This window comes from Vanellus vanellus (assembly GCF_965231255.1).
Source record: "Vanellus vanellus genome assembly, chromosome: 6".
NCBI lineage: Eukaryota > Metazoa > Chordata > Aves > Charadriiformes > Charadriidae > Vanellus > Vanellus vanellus.
This window is the reverse complement of record NC_138911.1, coordinates 36,928,384-36,947,841: the sequence shown is the minus strand read 5'-3', so window position 1 is coordinate 36,947,841 and position 19,458 is coordinate 36,928,384. Positions and strand designations below refer to the sequence as shown.

General features: G+C 39.3%; 1 protein-coding gene across 1 annotated transcript in view; it reads left to right on the top strand.

The window, feature by feature from the left end:
- SPRED1 (sprouty related EVH1 domain containing 1) overlaps positions 1-4,045 on the top strand; it is a 59,353-nt gene extending 55,308 nt beyond the window's left edge. Inside the window, exon 6 of the mRNA XM_082485334.1 lies at positions 2,125-4,045. Coding sequence (XP_082341460.1) covers positions 2,125-2,784 — 660 coding nt within the window. The 3' untranslated portion in view covers positions 2,785-4,045. The remainder of the gene's footprint in view (positions 1-2,124) is intronic.
- The last annotated feature ends 15,413 nt before the right edge of the window (positions 4,046-19,458 follow it).

Sequence of the window (19,458 nt, the reverse complement as noted above, 5' to 3'; positions counted from 1 at the left end):
TTAAATGCATGCGTAATATTCTGCATGGACAGTGGGGTAAGGATCCTTTATGCCTGTAACATACAGAATTTTAATGACATTTTTGTTGCTTTTTCCCTTAAATTTATGCTGTGTTAACTGTTCAAAAAGGCCAATTAGCCATAGCTAGTTATTGATGCTAAAACAATAGGCTCTTTCTCTTGTTTGAAAACAGAATAGAGTTGAGAAGCACTCTGCTTTTATAAGCAAAGGGGAGGCCTAACTGCTCACATTGGAGCCTGGGGAAGTACGGAAGAGCGGTGATGTTAGTTGAATAGGATATAACCTTTCTTCACCCTGTATCCTCAAGACCTTGTGGGAAGTCCAACCACGTGGCTTGGAGCCAAGAAAAAAAAAATTATTATTGTTAGCATACTCCAGTTGAAGCTCCCAGGGCAAAGCAGCTCTAATTACAGTTCTGTACTTAAAATATATCACACAAGGATTATCAAGCAGGGAAGTGATGGTTAGAGCAGGCTACCGATATTCTTACGTAATCAGAAGCTGGCGTATTTTAAGAAGCTATTCCTTCCTCTTTCCCAGCTGCCTTCCCTCTTCCCTCCTCTGCCTCCTACCCCAAAACCAGGGTGTGCAGACTTCGGTGTAGTAAGAGCATAGCCACGTGCAAAATGAAATACGGTGTATCAACTTAAAAAATCATCTTCAGCAGTTGGCTGTTACACACTGCAATAGATTAGGAACATGCAGTTCAACTGTTGTCTTAGACTATAGAATGGTGACACGTTAATTCTCATTAATTTGATCAGTACTAATAAGGTAAACGCTCTCAAAGCAATGATACTGATGCCAAATTTGCATTCCCAAATAATTCATGATCCTGGAAGAATTTGTAACGCTAATGGGCTAGGGAGTGATTTTCTTTTTTTCAGTCTTTTCTGTGAGATGGTTTGCAGGCTGTGCACTTGACAGGAGAAAAAGGCGCAATTTGACTTGAAGCTCGCTTATATTCTGGCTCCGATTATAATAGCCCTACAGTGTAGGAAAATAATTGCCTGTCTGTAAGGCAGGAATACTGGGACATACTGAGACTTTCGCTTTTTTGCTGCGCTGTCTGCAATTTTCAGGAGCTCCTTCCATACGCGTGCTAAATTTTTATCCTGTCATTATTCGCACCTTTTCTTGAAAGTCACTCGTAGTGTGATTTTTAGCAACATTTAGGGACAGTCCGCTGTATTACAGCTATATCTAAGGTCTGCAATATTTTGAGTTGGATGATTCAGATTTGCCACCTTCAACAACTTTTCCATGCCCCCATGCCCTTTCATCGTAAGGCAGAATAAACAAGAACTCTATCTTATCTCTCTGCTGCTTGTTTTGTATGTGTTTAGCATGTTACTTCTTACTTGCCTTTTGAGGTAAAAGGTCTTGAATTATGGTCAGTTCATTACAAGTTGAGAATTAAAGTAGTACTTGGGTGTTTGCCTGCTGGTGTCCTAAACTAATCAATTTAATTACTGTATATTAGCTAAGGGGAGATGCATTTAGAAGCTACTGTTATTGATTGATCATGCTAATGAGTATTATTCTTCATATGGCAAAATCCTTGCCTAGAATACCGCTTTGAGAATAAGTAACCAGTATTCAATACTCATGTTGCAGAAGTGGAGGGAGTTTGAAAACTTAGAGGAAAGCTTCTCCTAGGTAATACGAGTAACTCAAAGTGAATGTATCGGGGAGTTAATCCTACAGCAGTGCGTCATCACAGATGTGAAACCAGCAAATTCGCGTAAGGCGTGATTGATGTGTGGAATTAGTTGCTAATGTAAGATGTTAAAACCTGAATTTTGAGCATAATTCAAAAATTGGTATCGAGTTTTATGTGGGTACCAAAATATCCAAAGTCGTTATGAGGTACTAAAAAGTCAGGAAAGAATACTAAAGCTCATGGGTTGAAAATCGTGCAAAAGGCTCATTCGTTATTGTGGGGAAGTCTGTAAATCGTACTAGGAAGAAGATAAGCTGAATTTTTTACCTTCAAGCAGCAAGGAAAAAAATCCTGGTTTTTAATTCTTTAAGTTTTACATTGTTGGCGGACATAAATTTGGGACTTCACTGTAGTAAACCCATCTTGCTTTGCCGTTTCAGGTCCCGCTGAAGTCCATCAGACACGTTAGCTTTCAGGATGAAGATGAAATTGTTAGAATAAACCCTCGTGACATTTTGATACGTCGTTATGCAGACTACAGGCATCCTGACATGTGGAAGAACGACCTGGAGAGGGATGACGTAGACTCAAATATACCATTTTCTAAATCAGACAGTAAAAAATCTGACTATTTATACCCATGTGGGGATGGAACTAAGTTGAATTCCCTGAAAGACTCAAAGAGTTCTGTGGTATTTAAAACTCAGCCTTCCTCATCAAAATTTAAAAACTCAAAAAGAAGAAAAGAGGATGGTGAGCGTTCCCGCTGTATATACTGCCAGGAAAGGTTTAATCATGAAGATAATGGCAGAGGAAAATGTCAAGATGCGCCAGATCCTATTAAAAGATGTATCTACCAAGTTAGTTGCATGCTTTGCGCAGAGAGCATGCTGTATCACTGCATGTCAGACTCTGAAGGAGATTTCTCTGACCCGTGCTCGTGTGACACTAGTGATGACAAGTTCTGCTTACGCTGGTTAGCGCTGGTGGCGCTCTCGTTCATTGCTCCGTGTATGTGCTGCTACCTCCCCTTGAGAGCATGCCATCACTGTGGTGAGGTATGTGGGTGCTGTGGAGGAAAGCATAAAGCTGCGGGATGAATCGGTCGTGTGCCAAACAGAGCTGAAAAATCTTGGTTTCCAGGAAGCATCTAACTTGGATTTGTGGAAGCTTTTTGGCAAGCTGAAGGGAATCTTCTTTCGTGTAAGAGATGCTTGATGTGGAGGAAGCAACAAGACTTGTCAGACCTTGGCATTTTACAAGTGCTAGCCATGCCTAACTATTTCCTTTGAGCGCGTGGCGTTTGTTGCAAGTTGTGAAGGAGATTTTGCAAAGGAAAGCCTATTCTTATTATTGGCTATAAAATGAGTATATAAACTATGATTATACTAAAAGGGATTAACTTTTGCCACTTTGTACATTCATGGTTTAGGTGAGGGGGCTCTTTTAAAAGGATTAAAACTTACCTGAGGGGAAATTTTAACTAAAAGTGCACTAGTGACAGTTGATTTAAGATTAAGAAAAGTTAATACTCGGCAAATGAGAAATGAAACTGATTTTAAGTGCAACTAAATCACTTATTAATAGTTTTTTGGAAGCGACTTTATGTATAAATAACAAATGTTTATATTTAACTAAATGTGTAAGGTACGAATTATTACATGTTAAACTTTCCTTCCCTCTGATATAGTAGGTATGGACCATATCTACTGTCACATTCCATGGTAGTATTTTAAATATTTAATTAGTTAATTTAGTCACATTTTTATTCCAGATGGAAAAATTGATATTTTCAGTCCTGTTTCCCTTCAGCTACAGTTTGTGTTGAGTCGTATCCATACATTCTGATAATCTAAAAACCTTTAAAATATTAATTATTCTAGTCTTCAGTGACCAATATTTTTTTGTTAAGCACAGATGTAATTGTCTAAAATGTTCTTGTTAGAACATAACATTTATTTTTATATATAAATGACTTTGATTTCAACATAATAGCAAAAAGGAAGTTGTTTCTGTTGCTCAACCAGCAAGTTGTTTTCTTTTGGGGTGTCCTCCAAAAATGCTTTATTGCATATTCAAATGTTCATTAAGCGAAAGGTACATTAAGGCAGTTGTAACAAATTGTCATCAGTGTTCTTGTTTATCCTTCTGTTAAACTAGGATCCTGTTCAGCTGTTTATCAAGTACTATGATTAAAACAAAAGATTAATAACAAAAGTGAAATTGTTTTCATTATTTTGAACTGCAACTTTTTCTCATTTGAATGGGCACGAACAAAAGTACTGTGTGTTTTGTTCAAAAACAGCAACAAAAGACTTCGCTTGAGAAATAAATTACAGCCCAGGCAAAATTGGAGTGAACTTCTTAATTGAGGAAATTTGGAGGGAGGATGGGGGAGGGAGTGAGAGAGAGAGAGAGAGAGTGAGTGTGCCTGTGTATGTGTATGCACGGTGGTATATTGTGTGTGGTACTTGTTACGGCTTTGTGCATACTAACTGTTTAACTTTCAGATAAGAATTAACCAATTAACCCGTGGAGAATTTTTGAAAACTTTACATGCTTTGCTCCGTTATAAAGTCAGAAACATTTACTTCTCGTTAAAGATACGTAAAGCACTAAAAACAGTCATAATTCATTAGCGGAGGTGCCTATTTGATATCCTGGCTGGAGTGGGACAGACTGTCCTCAGTATATATACCTTTGTCGTTAAACAAACAAAAAACCTAATTGACTTTAAAAGATGCACGACTGACTTTTCTCACTTCCTATGCGTTTCTTTAGTACATTTTCTTTCTGCATGTATCAGTGCTCTTAATTTTCCTTTGTAGCCCAGAAGTAAAATGAGCAAGTGTATATAGCATTATCTGTCTGTAAAATACTTTTTAAAAGAAAACATTTATATTTATATTACAGCTTGAATTGACCACCTTGTGTACATAGATCATCTCAAAGTATTATTTCACATTGAAAAGAAGACAAATATATTGATAACTGTAGAAGTTACAGAAGAGCTTCTAGTTTTGTATTAAGAGTTGATTGAACGAATTAAATCCAAGAATATGACATGGTAGCAGCAGTCTTGGGTTTTACTGTTTATCTATTTGAAAGCTGCTACTCCGGTTGGTTTTCGTGCTTCACACATTTTCAGCTAAACTTGGTTGCCTAGAATAGACTGTTAACTTTAAAACCAACTTTGATTTAAAAAAAAAAAAAAAAAGGTGATGTTTTTCTAGTGAATTAGAGGAATTTAATATTTGCAAGTGCTAAGTTCCTAATTCAAGGTGAAGAGAGGTATGAACAACCTAAGAAAAGAACTTGCTGGCTGTATAGGAAAATGCTGTAGAATTCTATTGTGTATATACTTCAAAAATAAATGAGTTTAACAGTTTCCTCTGAGCACTATACAACATAGTGAAACTCCTGGTCCTGTACTGTATTTTATATGAAACACATACGCTTTAATATTTTTATCGAATGTCTGCATTAATATCTTTCACCTTGCGCTTAACCACTTTGCTGCTAAAATGTTTTCACCTTTTGCTTTCCTCTTTGAAGACTTGATCCGTCTGAAAAAAGGGTTACCGAACTGACACGCGTTCCCTTTTTCTCCTTGTGCTGGGAGTGCCAGCCTGTGTGCCTGGTTTGAGAGCGACTAAAAGGACTGCGAAGATGCGTGGTTACATAAGGCTCAGGTTCAGTAGGATGCACACGTACTTTTTCTTCTGGTGGTGGGGATCGTACCCACTGTTGCAGTTAAGAGATGAGGAGTGTGGAGGTGGACACGCAGCAAACCCGTTCCAGAACGGGCTGTTACATCTGTGCAGCTCTGGGTTTTGACGGCCTGTAACGTTTGTTCTGTCTCTTCTGAAATACTTTCTTTAAGCGTTTGGGAAAAGAGACATTTCTACCCCAATCCTTACTCCTCCCCTCACCCGTAACATCAGAACTGTAATTTGTCGGGCATGTAGCAGCAGAGCTTTGTGTTGCTTGGAGGGGAGGCCCAAGCCTTGGAAACCATCACTGAATATTAAGTCCCTCACTTGTTGAAAGACTCAGTTACCGTGAAAATTAAGTGTTTCCCCTTGAAAAGTGAGGGGGAAGAAGTTAGACGATAGCAGCGCTCGTGCACCATCTACTGGGGGAAAAACATTCAGTGGCATTCAGGCACAGTGTTTGATTACATGGCAATTTAACTGGCTATCGGTGCATGACTTAAGCTACAAAAATATGTTAAGCTTTAGTTATGAATTTACAAAATTGTAATTTGGACTCTTACTGTGATTCTTTATCTCATCATGCTTCTTAAGTTTCATTATTGACTGAAAGTAAAAATGCTTTAACTGTGTGTTTTGTTAAGTTTAAAATGGTTACGATGGCCCATTACGCAAGAGCATAAAAATCAGGAATGAAATGAAAATTCTTTTGATTCTGTCACTGGGTTCATAAGAAATATTTTTTTATTATTATTATTATATTTATTTATTTTTCCCCTTGAGGTTCTTTCCCACAGCAAAATGATGGAGTTCAGATGTTCATGCAGAGGGAATACGGCCTTTTGGTTTGTGATACGAATCAAGTTTGGGGTATGCGCAGGTGGGTCTGTGCGCTCGCACACACGATTCAGTAGTTGGGAAGGGTATACCTACAGCTGTATGGAAGATTAAAGCAGTGTTCTGATAATAATCTGCAATTGCTATGGTTACTGTTTAGTAAACAGCAGCAAAGGATGGCATAAAACTCGGATGCCTTTCCAGAGCTTATGTAAAGGATGTTCTGAACCATCTTAACGAGTGCAGTTTCCTCTAGAGAAACAGAGGTGTTTTGAAGAATGTCTTAATTTTGCGTGTTGGAATATAACACTCCATTTCGGATGTGTTCTCTTCAGAATGATCTGTTCATGTGTACCTGGAGGATAATGTTGAACTCCCGGGTAAATATTGCACAGGTTTAAGTTAGACTTTAAATCTTTTCAGAGCTTATGGCACAGTATGCAGCCAGTACAGTGATACATTCATATTAGTAAAATGAAGATCAAGGGTGGTGGCTGGCAACAAAACGATAACTTTAAAAAGGTTCCTTATGGTTCTGTTAGTGCAGCAGCTGCGTGGGTAGAACTTCCATTTCCTTTGGTGCACTGATAAAGACAAGGAGGGGTTGGGGGACTTGTTTGGGTTTGGTTTGGGGTTTGTTGTTTGTTGGGTTCTTTTTCCTCCCTGAAAGCTTCTCTCTCTTAGTTGCAAAAGTTGTGGTTCGTTTAAGATATCAAAGCATTCGGTGAAGAAGAGGCCTTCATGTTCAGAGCTGCAGTATGAGATGTACATAGTTACCCTTCTTTCGCTTGGTGCCATTGCTTTCCACCCGAATGACCTCAAAGTGCCTCATGTGTATATTGTTTCCATTAAATCTCAACTGCTATTTCTTTCTACTAAATGATGTATAATTTAGTTAACTCATCCCATAGGTGTTTCCTTTATGAATATGAATATAGCTTGTTACTTTGAGTATATAATGTAAATATGCCTTTAAGTTTGTTTGTAACTGGTTTGTTATGTCATATCCTTGTAAGTTGACATAGCAGATAACACCATAAAAATTGTTTAAATGGGTTTTTTTCCTGTAATTACCTGATTAAAACTATCTTGAAATGAAACAACTGACATGTCTTTCCATTTTGTGTTGGAATTACTCAAAACATTGTGTATGAAATTAAATGTTGCAGCTCAAGAACAGAATAAAAAGTTGTAAATAGAGGTAATCATTTTGCCATCGTATTCTGCTTACTGGTTAAGCAAAATGTTAATTGAATCATTTTATGATTTTAAAGCTAGTCAAGCAAGCATTGTATTACCTTCAAGCTCCACCATCTCTCATCATAAAAACTATTTTTTTAAGAGTTGCTATAATGTTTTAAACAAAAACGTGCTTGTACGAGCTTGCTTTGTATCCACGGCAGTACTTGTCCTTGACGTCATGCTATGGAGGGCAAGATTCCTTCATATAAATCATGTTTATTTGAGTTTCCACTCAACCCCACCACAAAAATGTGTATCTCTGAATATAATTCTAAGCTTTGTGCAAGTTAGAGTAAGATGTACACCAGAAAAGGAAGGAAAACTAATCAGTCAGTGATGAAAAATGAAGATGAATGTGTAGAAATCTGCGAGACTGTAATTTGAAAGCTCAGTGGTCGGGGTTTAGGATGAATTATTCTAAATTGAATTGCATTTGCCTCCAGCTTTTGCCAATGTTTTCTTATTGGTTACAACTGATAAAGTAGTTCTCGCTGTTCGTCTGATCAGTTTCAAACTCGAAGAATTTTATTATTGCTGGCTGTAATCACTACATGGACTATTAACTGCTGGTACTTGAGCTTTTAACTGGCGATTTGAAAATGCAGCTCTACCAGAGAAAGGAAACAGGGGAATGAAATAAGTGACTAACAAGGTGAGAGGCTAATGGAGAATGTTGTAGGACTATGTGAAGACCACGTATGAAGTGACTCAGCATTAAACACGGTTTCATAAAAATCAAACCCCTAGCATTAGATCTTGGGCAAATCCACCATAATGTCATGGATAATGCACAATCTTCTGGTTTTGAACAAGAAAAAAAGGATAGGCGAGGGGTTGCTTTTTTTTTTTTTTTTTTTTTTTTTATTGACAGGTAAGTCAAACTCAATTGCTGGGGTTCATAAATTAAATTAAAAACTGAAGTTAATCCAGAGTCTGTAGACCACAGACCTAGTGGCCAGTTTCTAAAGAGAGTTCATAGAAATATCTCAATTAGTCCTTGTCATATAACAACTAATAGTATTTCGTATCACTGTTCCTTGAACCTTTTGCCTTACTGTCGTGGATCACTATGCGCTCCTGTACCAGAACGGAAAGACTTTAGTCACTTCCATCATTTGGGAACACTGAGCTATAGAATGTAATTTAATAGCTTGGAAACACGCATAACAAGTAAACGGATGAGAATAAAAAATAATTCCATGTTTCATACCTTTAATTGAGGTTGGAGAGTGTGTGCGTTCACACACAATGGAATCTGACTAAAATATGCTTTGAGGTACTGCATAACGTGGATGACTAGCAATATTTGCTTTTACCTGGAAGGAAAAGAATGAAAGAGGTAAGTCAGTTCTTCAAGAAGCTTGTAGCTCGACATACCCGTGCCCTGACTTGAGAAATTTGGGAATATTTGAGAAGATAATGACTTTCACTGACAGAATAAGCCCCTCAGATGAATTGTGATATCAGCTAAGTGGTGATTTGGCAGACTCCAGGCACATCGCAGTACCCACCAAATTAGATCTCATGTGGTTTTAGCAATGTACAGTTATTTATGTCAGTTTAAAGTAATGCACAGGAACAATTATTTCATGTTTGGCATTTACTGCTTTTATTTATTTATTTTTAGAACCACCACAAAAAAAGAAAATCTTTTGCATTCTGATTTTAAGTAATATGTATTGGGGTAAGGTAAGCTGACCAGAAAGTTCAGTGTTTGGTGGTAGGATGGATGCAGAGGAAAAAAAAAAAAAGGGGGGGGGGGGGGGGGGGGGGGAGCTCTTTTTAGTTCCTACCCAGGCCTACATGGCAGATAATGAAACAACTCCTAAATGAAAGGTGGTGTGGTCTCACCTGCTGTCTAAAAATGGAGACCTTATAGAAAGACAGATTTAGCTGCTTTCCATGATAATGAGCAACCTCGGTAAGAGAGAGTTCTGATTGCACCACAAGGTACAATATGCAGATGTTAATGAGCTTGTTAACAATAGAAAATACTGGGGGGGGGGGGGGTAGGGAGAGTGATGGTAGAACTATATTTAGTGGGATCGACAGTAAGTGTTTGAAAGAAAAGGAATGATCCTTTTAAACATAGATACAGCATTGATCGATCAAGTCTGTTTCTCCAGTCAACGCTACAGTGAGCTGTAAGAAAGCCTGTTAAGATCCTGTGGCACGCAAAACTGGCCGTGAATTAGGGGCTGCTCTCCCCTAGTCCAATATTGTGACCAGCCAAACCGGTCCTGGCTGAGCTCTCTCCTTCCAACTACTACGTTTGCAGAAAGCAAATCCATGAACAGGTATTAAAGACCTCCTCGCCCCCGAGGTAGGTAACTTGCCGGTTTGTATCCCGTGTAAACAGCAAGTAGTGGGGTGAACTGTTTCTTTCAAACTGAGGACGTGAGACTATTTTCGTTATTTCTGAAGTAAAAAGGGGCTGTGAAACAATATTACTGTTGTCAGCAGCTGTCACTGTCCCTTTGCCAGAGCTGACTGTCCCTTCATATCTGCCAATGTGCTTAGGTGCTTTTCTGCTGTCGCCTTATATTGCCTATGAGGGAAGTGTTCCAGTGGCTTGATCTTCCCTTTGCTTTTTCCATAACTTGTTCCTTTGTCCTTTTATGTTGTCTGAAGTCTTCTTCAGCTTGATCTGCCGGCATATGGAGTTTTTACAGGCTGTGTGTGCATCTGATGACTGTAGCTGCTGATTACTGAATGCCCATTATAAACAGCGTTTAAAAGTTGTATCGCAAGGGCCAAAAGAGTACAAAATATTGCATCTCTCTTGAATATGGTAATGCTGAGAAGTTTTCTCTGTTATGTGGGCATCCGGCCACAGCTGACCAATCCAAAGAATTGGTTTCCAAGTCTGATATGGTTTTACCGAAGTTTTAATTTGTCTCTTGCTTATTTGCATTTGACTGTCTATAAGATGGGTAATGGGATGAACTCTCCAGTACATTACTGGGCAACTCTTTCCAAGGGAAGGGGGTAAACCATTTCTGAAGCTCTAAACAACCCTTGGTTTGCTCTCCTGCCCTAACAATCACATCAGTAATACAGTTAAGTAATTTTAACAGTTGTTGAAACTATGTTGAAAGCAACACGGTGGAACACTTTAGTTTGGGAGTGTTGTCACTGTTGGCCTTCAACAGCACTAGAAATGCTGTTGGTTCACCAGCTCCGCAGGATCCACTGTTCTTGTCTTCCATGACGTTACAGCCATGTGTTAAAGTGCTGCTTATGAAGGAGAGCGCTCTTTCTCTTTCAGGGCTACTTCTGTCGTGAGAATGATGAAATGACTATTCCTTCTTCCTTGGGCTTAGTGGTCTTCAGTAAGTCCAAAGAAACCTGGAAATTGGTGGAGGCATGAGATGTGAGAATGGTGATCCTGGAGCTGAAGAGGTACAGTGTGGGACAGAGGTTAAATTTTGTGTGTGGAATAATGGGAATGGAGAGGGAGAGCAGAGGAGGAGAAGCATCGTCTGAGTCCTGTTCACAAAATTAACTTCTGGATGAGTTGACAAGCGATACAGTCCTCACAAGAGGATTCAAACTTTCTGAATACAGCTATGCAGCTTTGGACTTCCCTGGGGCCTTTGAGCCTCATTGTGTACCTGAATTAATATGTAAGGTCTGTTATAGTCCAGGTCCTGGCTCTTCCACTGTCTCTGAAACCCACCAGGTCATAGTACAGAACACTTCTCATAAATAGCGCGTCTGGGATTTGCACAGATGAATAGCTAATTGATTGATATTGAAGGTTGACTGCTCTCCAGACATTTCAATTAACACCCTGTTCTGAAGTGGCGGTGGTATTCAGACTTCTGAATAATTTTAGCTTGTGGCAGACTTGTATAGACATCGCTGTGTTAGCTATGTTAGTAAAGTAAACTTATATTTCTAAAGTCACAGTTGTGACAGAGTATCCAGAAGGCTTTAGTGGATTTGGAGCTGGTTGCCCAGAGAGGTGGACGAGTCTCCATCTTTGGAGACATTCAGAACTCGCCTAAGCATGTCCCGGAGTAAACTGCTCAAACTGACCCTGCTTTGAGCAGGTGGGGTTGGACTAGGTGATCTCCAGAAGTCACTTACAGCTTCAGCGATTCTGTGGCTCGTTTTTCAAGAAAAACAAAGATTTTTTTTTTTATTTTTTTTTTTTTTAGAGAAGCAAGAGAGTAGTCTCAGAAAAGAGATGCGATCTTGTGCCTAATAAATCTTGCCTTTGATTTGGAGGCAAATCCTACTCTTAATGCTTGAATATTTCAAGTACCATAGAAAATTTGTCATTTTAGTCATGTCATCATTATACCTCAATATTTTTCACTGACAGAATTATTAAAATATGAATACATTTCATGAACAAAGGCTTCAATATAAGTAATAAGTATTAGCATAGTATTGAGGTGAGAGGGAAAGCTATTCCAACTGTTAGTAAGCTTAAAAATATGCACAGGTGTTTGCATAAGTACTGAACAGCTGCTTCACATGCTCTTTTGGCACAGAAAATGTTTTCCCAGAGTTGCTAACTAACTTTAAGATAGTTTAGTAAAAAAAAAAAAAAAAATTAATCTGGCCCTCCAAACCTTTTCCAGATTACCAATCTATCTTAAACACATCTCTAAAACCTGGCTGGAAACTGAGGCAAGTCTCCTGAGCAAAAATGCCTGAGCAGAGTGTAGTAGAAGGCGAACGCACATGCTTAGACTGAAGCATCAGTGTCAGGGTGAGACTGGACACAGGCGTCCTAAAGCACGCAGAGCTGGCAGCTCGTTCTGGCTGTGGCTCTGGGACCCTGTACCTACTACAAAATGGAGCCAAAGGATGGGTGGAGAGTTGAGAAGACTGAGTCATTCCCCTTCATGCCTCTCCTTAAAAAAAAAAAAAAAAAAAAAAAAAAAAAAAAAAAAATTAAAGTAGTATCACTGCACACAAACATCCATCCTGGTTTCAGACAGACATTTGTCTCAAGTGGTAGAATAGTTTTTAACTATATAATTGGCTGTTCACATTTCCTAGTCATGTTTCGGTCTTACAAAATTTAGAATAATGATATATTCTAAAGACCTTGGCCCTTTTTGTGTTTGTAGAAAATCTGAAAGTACCCGACCGGCATCATTTGCTTGTCGGGTATCTTGTTGCCTATGGATGCCCGCTAGCTTACCTCTGGCCACTTCTGAAGTAGTAACTCTGGCTCATCAGCTTACTCAGTAACGTGCTGATTGTGACTCAAGTCCTTCCTGCGCTATCCTTGATGACTTCATGCTTTCTTGTAGCTTTTCTCTCCATTGAGAGAAAAGTCCAATCTTTCCAAAAAATGCTTAATTATTTCCTGAAGTCTCTCTTCCCTTTAGACCTGTCACCTCTTCGCTTTCCTCTCTGTCCTCGTTTGTTCAGCCTGATACCTCTGAGCTGACTCAAGCATTCAGGAGTGTGGCGGCAGTTCTAACCACTGACAGTATTGTCTTCCTATATTTATTAATTGCAGATCTCATTTCTTGGTAAACACTGCCTTGAGACCTTACAGTAGTGTAAGTAAAGTAGAATGGTTTTGCCCCAAGATCAACAACAACAAAAAACAACCAGCCAAACCCAAATCCAAAACCATAAGGCAACTCGGTCTCTTCTTCCAGCCAGGTGGGGTATAAGCTGAGGGAAGATGGGATTTGGTGTGTTGGTTGTACTTTTTCATGCTACCACTCCCCGGTCTTGCAGTAATATACCTTTGGGCAGGAGGAAATGTCACACTGGCATCAGTTAGGATTGTCAGCTACTGGGAGCTGTAAGGCTTGCTCTGACTTCACACCCTGACCGTGTGGCCCATACGTATCTACTGAAATTCCTTCGCTGCGATAGTTACCTCCATTCTCTCTTCAGCTTCTCTGTTTCTACCTTTCCATTTCTTTAACATATACGTTTACATTTAGAGGGAAAAGGAGGGTGAGAATGCTAGCAGATTTGCATTGTAACGGTACATTAGGACAGTTACTATTATTTAGAAGAATTTAGAAAACGGGCTCAACCAGTTGCACTTTATATTTCTAGGTGGCTTAGAGTAGTTTTAGATCTTCCAAACCAACATTTACGATGTGCTTTGTCCAGTGCAGCTATTTCTAACTGGCTGAAGCACGATCTAGAAGTTACCTTTAACAGACCCCTAGGGCTTAGGCTTCAGTTACATCTCAAGTGCAAAGCCACCTGCACTTGGCAATGGCTTTTTTCAAGTCCCTGATCCCTTGGTTTTTTTCACTCTCTTCCTAAGCAGCCGCACTTGAAAAATCTACTTTTAATCTTCTGAGGATGATATAGAAGCCTTCCCCTTCATGGAGCAGGCAATCTTTAGGTAACGCGGTGGAGTCTTTTTGGAAACCTGGGTGGAACAGCATATGGGCTTGCTCTTCAATTCACAAGTAGCATGGACTAAATCAGTGACAGTTTGTGTTACCATCTTTTATCCACAAAGGAACCTTTAACAAATGTAGACTTCCTTATCAGGCTGTTGGTTAAAGAACTGTCCTTTGCAAGATATCAGTTATACAGATACGTGAATGGTCAAACCTAGATCCCGCTACGCCTGTGGACCTCCTCTGGGGTTAGCTGCCTTCTGAAAATTTTGCGTGTGTGAAAAATCTCACTTAGTGTAATTAATGATTATATTGTAGAAAAGATCTTTAAGCACGCCCGGTTCAAAACTGTGTGTGGTAACTGAATGTAAGAACATTTAAATGAAACGGCTCCCATGTGTTGCGAAGGTCGTTTAGGAAAGGCTGACATCATGAGTGATTCATGTCTGCAAAAACAGAGCGACTGACAGACTATCACAACATCGCTTGAGAAGAGAGTCTTGGCTGTCAGAGCATTTGGTGAACACGCTGCCAGCACTTGGTGGAACTTTGACATCTGTGATGCAGCCCAAGGGGAATTTCAGTTTGCATATTGACATGGATGATCGGATGGCACCTTATCGGCCACAGTCCATCTTGCAATTAATTTTTTTTTTCCTGTTTCCACTACATGGTGTAGTTAGGGTTTAACTATATCACTGACTTGGAAGATCAACCCTACTTGCAGTAAGCTCACCAGCTGCTGACATGTTTGGATAGTCACCAGACTTTAAACAACTTCTGAAATGTGGCTGGTAACAAGATGCTAATACAATTTTTCAGTGAGTACTTTGCTTCCCTTTTGGACAGGAAGTAGCTTGCCAATAACGCATCTACAGGGACAGTTGAAGGAAGATCATAAGAGATTGTCTGTTCGCTCTCATCTTGATTCGTTACAGAAGTGGAGAAAGCTCATCAAGAGGAGGGTAGGTATCAACAGATGCTTCTTTTAGTATCAGTGGACATAGTTAGAATGCAGAACTATTCAAAAGCCTGCCATGTCATTGGGTATCATCACAATACCTGAAAAATTAGTCTTACCTTTCTCAGTCTATGATACTGACAATGTGACAGTTGACAGTAATTTGTGATATCAAATCAGGACTGAAGCAAAGACTGTCCCCAAATGGAGTTGGGTTTTTTTTTTTTTTTTGGTAGCATCCTCCAAGTGAATTAAATATTGGAATATGGTAACTTACAGTGGTCACAGATATTAGACTTTCAGGATGTAAAATGGCTTAAAAAGTTGACTGGGCTCATATGCAATGGGGTGAATGCGAAGAGTTGCTGAGTGCACAGCCTTGGTTTCTTCCAAAAACTTTAGCTTGCTGAAGACTTTTACATCCTGTAGCTATGTCAGTGAGCAAGCAGCAGATTATCAGCCAGCGAGATAACACCGTGGACAATGTCTTTAAATGGCTTATTGACAGTCATCTTCAGGTGAAATAGCTCCTGATGAGTTATTGAGGGCTAAACATCAACTGTATACGGTTGCTTCCATTTTTTTCAAGCCATTAATGGACTAGAATGAGAAAGCGGAGATGGGGTTTACCTTGGCACCTTTGTATTCAACCTTCCTCAACCCCTGCATGAGTTCTGCTCTTGCGTTCAACTCCGTCACAGCCGTTCCAGCTCTTCTACCAACACAAATATCTCGCGCAGCACTCTGTGGAGACATGGCATGAAAAGTTTCTCTTCAGCAGGGCAGAGCTTCGTGAACCACAGCATGTCCCCAGGAATGGCAAAAATATCCAATCCTATGTTGAAACAGAATGTGGTATCTCAAGCAACATCTCCATAGCTCCTCTCCCATCACCAAGTACATCCCAGAAAAGTGTTTTTTGGTTTTGGGTTTTTTTTTTTCTCTTGTTCTCAGTCACTTGTTTGCTTACATACAGTGTGTCCTGAGCAGCAACTGTACATGGTTACGCTCTTATGCTATTTTCTACCTGTAGCATTAGAAGGACATCAACTTTGAGAATGTTTGTAGAAGTGTCTTGTCTATACGTGTGCTGCTTTAGAGTCCTTTTGACAGGGTCGTGCTGGTCATGGCCAGCTAGGAGATCTGTTACGAGCTTGAATCTTTGACAACAAACATCAGACAAGAACGTGGTCAATCTCACTTGTAGTCTTACAGGTTCCTGTGGTGTGACTTGAAGCCTCCTGATGCTTTTTGTTAGTCTAGCAGGGACAGAGTTGCATTTCATTAGGAACCCCAACAATGAAATTGCAATCTTGTGCTGAGATGCACGGACCACGACAGAGTTTTCTACCAGTCATCCCCTAGGAACAAAGAGAAAAAACATGCAAAGAAAGTATCTCCTAAACGTTTCAGGAAAGAGAAAGTGCATATCAATGTCTCCAACAACAGTATCACAAAATTCTTCAGTTATCAGGTTAGAATCATTGTACCTTCAGCTTGAGGTCCCAGCAGAGGAAACTGATCTATTCCTTTTGAAATGATGAGGTCTGATTAGATGGGCTCCCTGCTCTCATATTCTTTTTTTTTTTTTTTTTTTTTACTCCAGCATTCTTTCTTGCCCCAGAACTTCCATTGTGACCCCACTCTATTGCCAGTTAGTGTTTTCACTATTTTAGTACATTATTAAGCACTACCTACACAGCTTCAACTGCTGCAAGGCTAATCTAGCCTTCTCCCGCTCCTCCCGCGTGTCCTGATAGGCCGGGTGGGAAACCCTCACCTGCTTCCTATGCCACCAAAGCTCCCAAATAGCTAGTCTAATCTTTAGAAATTGGATCACTACACAACAACCCAGAAAGGGGCACTGTCAATGTGTGACATGCCTGTGTGTTGTGTTCCAATGGCCTTGTGGTGCTCTGTTTTTAGCTCGCTTTCAGACTGTGGTTGTCCCAATTCCTCTCTCTCTCTTTGTTTGGTCCACTACAGCCGCTCCAGCTGGTAATGGGCCTCCGAGTTTGTCATTGCTCAATGAATGAACCACATTGATAATGTTTTTGTACGTCGCATGGAGAAACCCTGTTGTGCTTTTCCTCCTTTACTCCCTCTGCTGTAAGAAGCTTGCATAAATTTTAGTGTCACTTAGTCACACATGAATAAGATTCTTTCAGTGCCCTGAAAAAAATGTCATTGAAAGGCCAGTTATGAAAATAACTTTAGTTTCCCTTAAATCCAGTAGAAGCTGTATATATTCATTTTATCTCCGGATCAGTCCTGTAGCTAGTAGAACTTCTTATTTAAGTGTTGTTATTGTGCTATACGTTTTAAGGGAAGACTTTTTTTCAAGCCAAACTGCATGGATTTCAATGTATGGATTTGGGGAATGTCAACAGAGAAACACACGGAATATTTCCAAAATTGTTTTAAGCCATAAGTGGTTAATGTTAACATTTGTTTAGTGCCAATAAAGTTAAATTTATGTGGCACATAATTTAGGAAATTGAGTAGGCAGAGAGCTGGTGGATGCCTCCTTAGCTAAAAAAAAAAATGTTCACTTTCCGTTAAACGCTCACACACATTTGTCATAGCAACCTTGAAGGTGGCCATAATGCTAAGCAAAACAAACACTGCTAGCATAATGTTCACTGTAATAACATGTCTCATGAGCTAGTTCAGTACTCCTTTTTATTACCTTATTTTCATTGCTCATTCACTGTGTTGGAGTTCTGTTTTGTGGTTTAATCATTATTACATCATTTTCCTTTCTTAATTTAAAGCTGCTGCCCTTTTCCTGTCATTCCATGCCACCTCTTTACTACGTGCACGTATCCCTCTTAACTTGCTTTCTTTCTTAATAGTGAGTTCTCTACTCTATTAGTTCCCAATAAAGGCTAATAGTTGGATAAATTTTGTATAAATCTAAAAAAAAAAAACCATGAAGGATTCACAGGAAAAGGGCAATAGAGTTAAAGTATGACAACACAAAATGCATAGAAAGGTTAATCAAAGTCAATCATAGTCACATCTATGTGAAACAAAACACTGTTGTTTATAGCTAAGGCTCATTGAATTTCATAAATCATGGTCAAACCACCCAATATTTTGCACAAATCCTCAGTTTAAGGTAGAAAAACTGTTCTCTCTTCCAGTCGTCTTCTATGCCCTTCTTCCTTTTGTAGATAAAGAAATCCAGGTAAAATTGAGCATGTTTACAGAACAACGTAACAGAGATTTCCAGTAGATGGACAATTGGTACTCTATGTGCCCTCCCAGTCACTCCTCATTTATATGGCAAAATCCCCGCCAACTCTCCCTGGGAAAGACCACCTGCCAGGTCAGGACTGAAGAGGGACAAGGATTCAGGGCTGGCACCCTATTTTACTCCCTTTACCCTTTAACAATCAACATAATGAAGTAACTGAACAGCTTATTCTTAAGCAGCATATATGTACTCTACGAACAGAAAAAAAAAAAAAAAAAAAAAGACTCTATTACCCTTTTCCCTAGGAAGAACATGCTAGGTCATGAAACAGCTATTCTTATCTGGTAATCCTCCTCATCTGAGAGATGAAACTCTGTTCACTTCAGGTGGCTCATGTAAAGGAAAAGAAATATTCCCTTTTCAGAAATGCTTCTGAGTCCCATTTGCTCATTCTATGTACATTTGGGAAAATGGGCAGTTTTAAAAAGGTTTCATAATGTCCCTCCTCTGATATTCTGTCCAAGTCTCTGTGTATAAATGTATGAAGACATGACCCTTGTCACATCCAAAGCATATCTCATAATGCTCTTCCACAGTGCTACGTTCAGGAAAAGACTATCTACCAGTGATGTAGAGTCCTCCAGGTTTTAATGAACAGCAGAAGGGACCAACAGGATGACAAGAAATCAAATTTAATGATACATTATGTATATTAGCTTTATAAAACCCCAAAGAAAATGTCACAAATCCTTCCCCCCTACCAAAAATATAATCCACAGAAAATATACTTGTTTTCAGGAGCTTTTCCCAGCTGCTGATGCTTCACCTTCAGTGATTACTGATGCAAATGGTGAAGTGCACCTAAAGCAGCAGAGTTGCTCTCATTTAACTGTCTGCTCTGAAATATGATATCATTATTATTGCAATGGTTGTGTGGTTTGTCTCTTTTTCTCGCTAATCCCCCTCTCCTTGTGCAATGCTCATCTACCAGAATAATGGGGAGGAAATGCCATTAGGCAAAACTCATCTCCAAAGATCTGTCTGCATGAATAAGGACTTGCTTGCAATAGTACAGGTTGACAGTCTGGGTCAAATTTGGCTAAAGCATGTTAGCTTCATTTAAAACCAAACGAAAAAAAAAAAAAAAAACTTTCTTATTCCCAATGAAAAGGAAATCCATATAAGCAATATCTTCTAAATGGAACAAAATGTCTTTACTGGTATTTTTTTCAGCAGTACACTGTGTTAATTCATTTATGGAATTGGGTTTATTTGAGTATATGCACCCTAACCTTTTAATGCAATGGTATTCTGAAGAAAATAATAGATTAGCCAAGAGCTGGTGGGCTAATGCTGTTTTTCTTTGTTTTATGATGTTAATTAGGTTTACTTGATTGCCTGCCATTTACCTCAAACCACAGGATTAACTGAGTACCCTTCATATTAACTCTCTCATCAGATAATTATCATTGCTTTTTCCA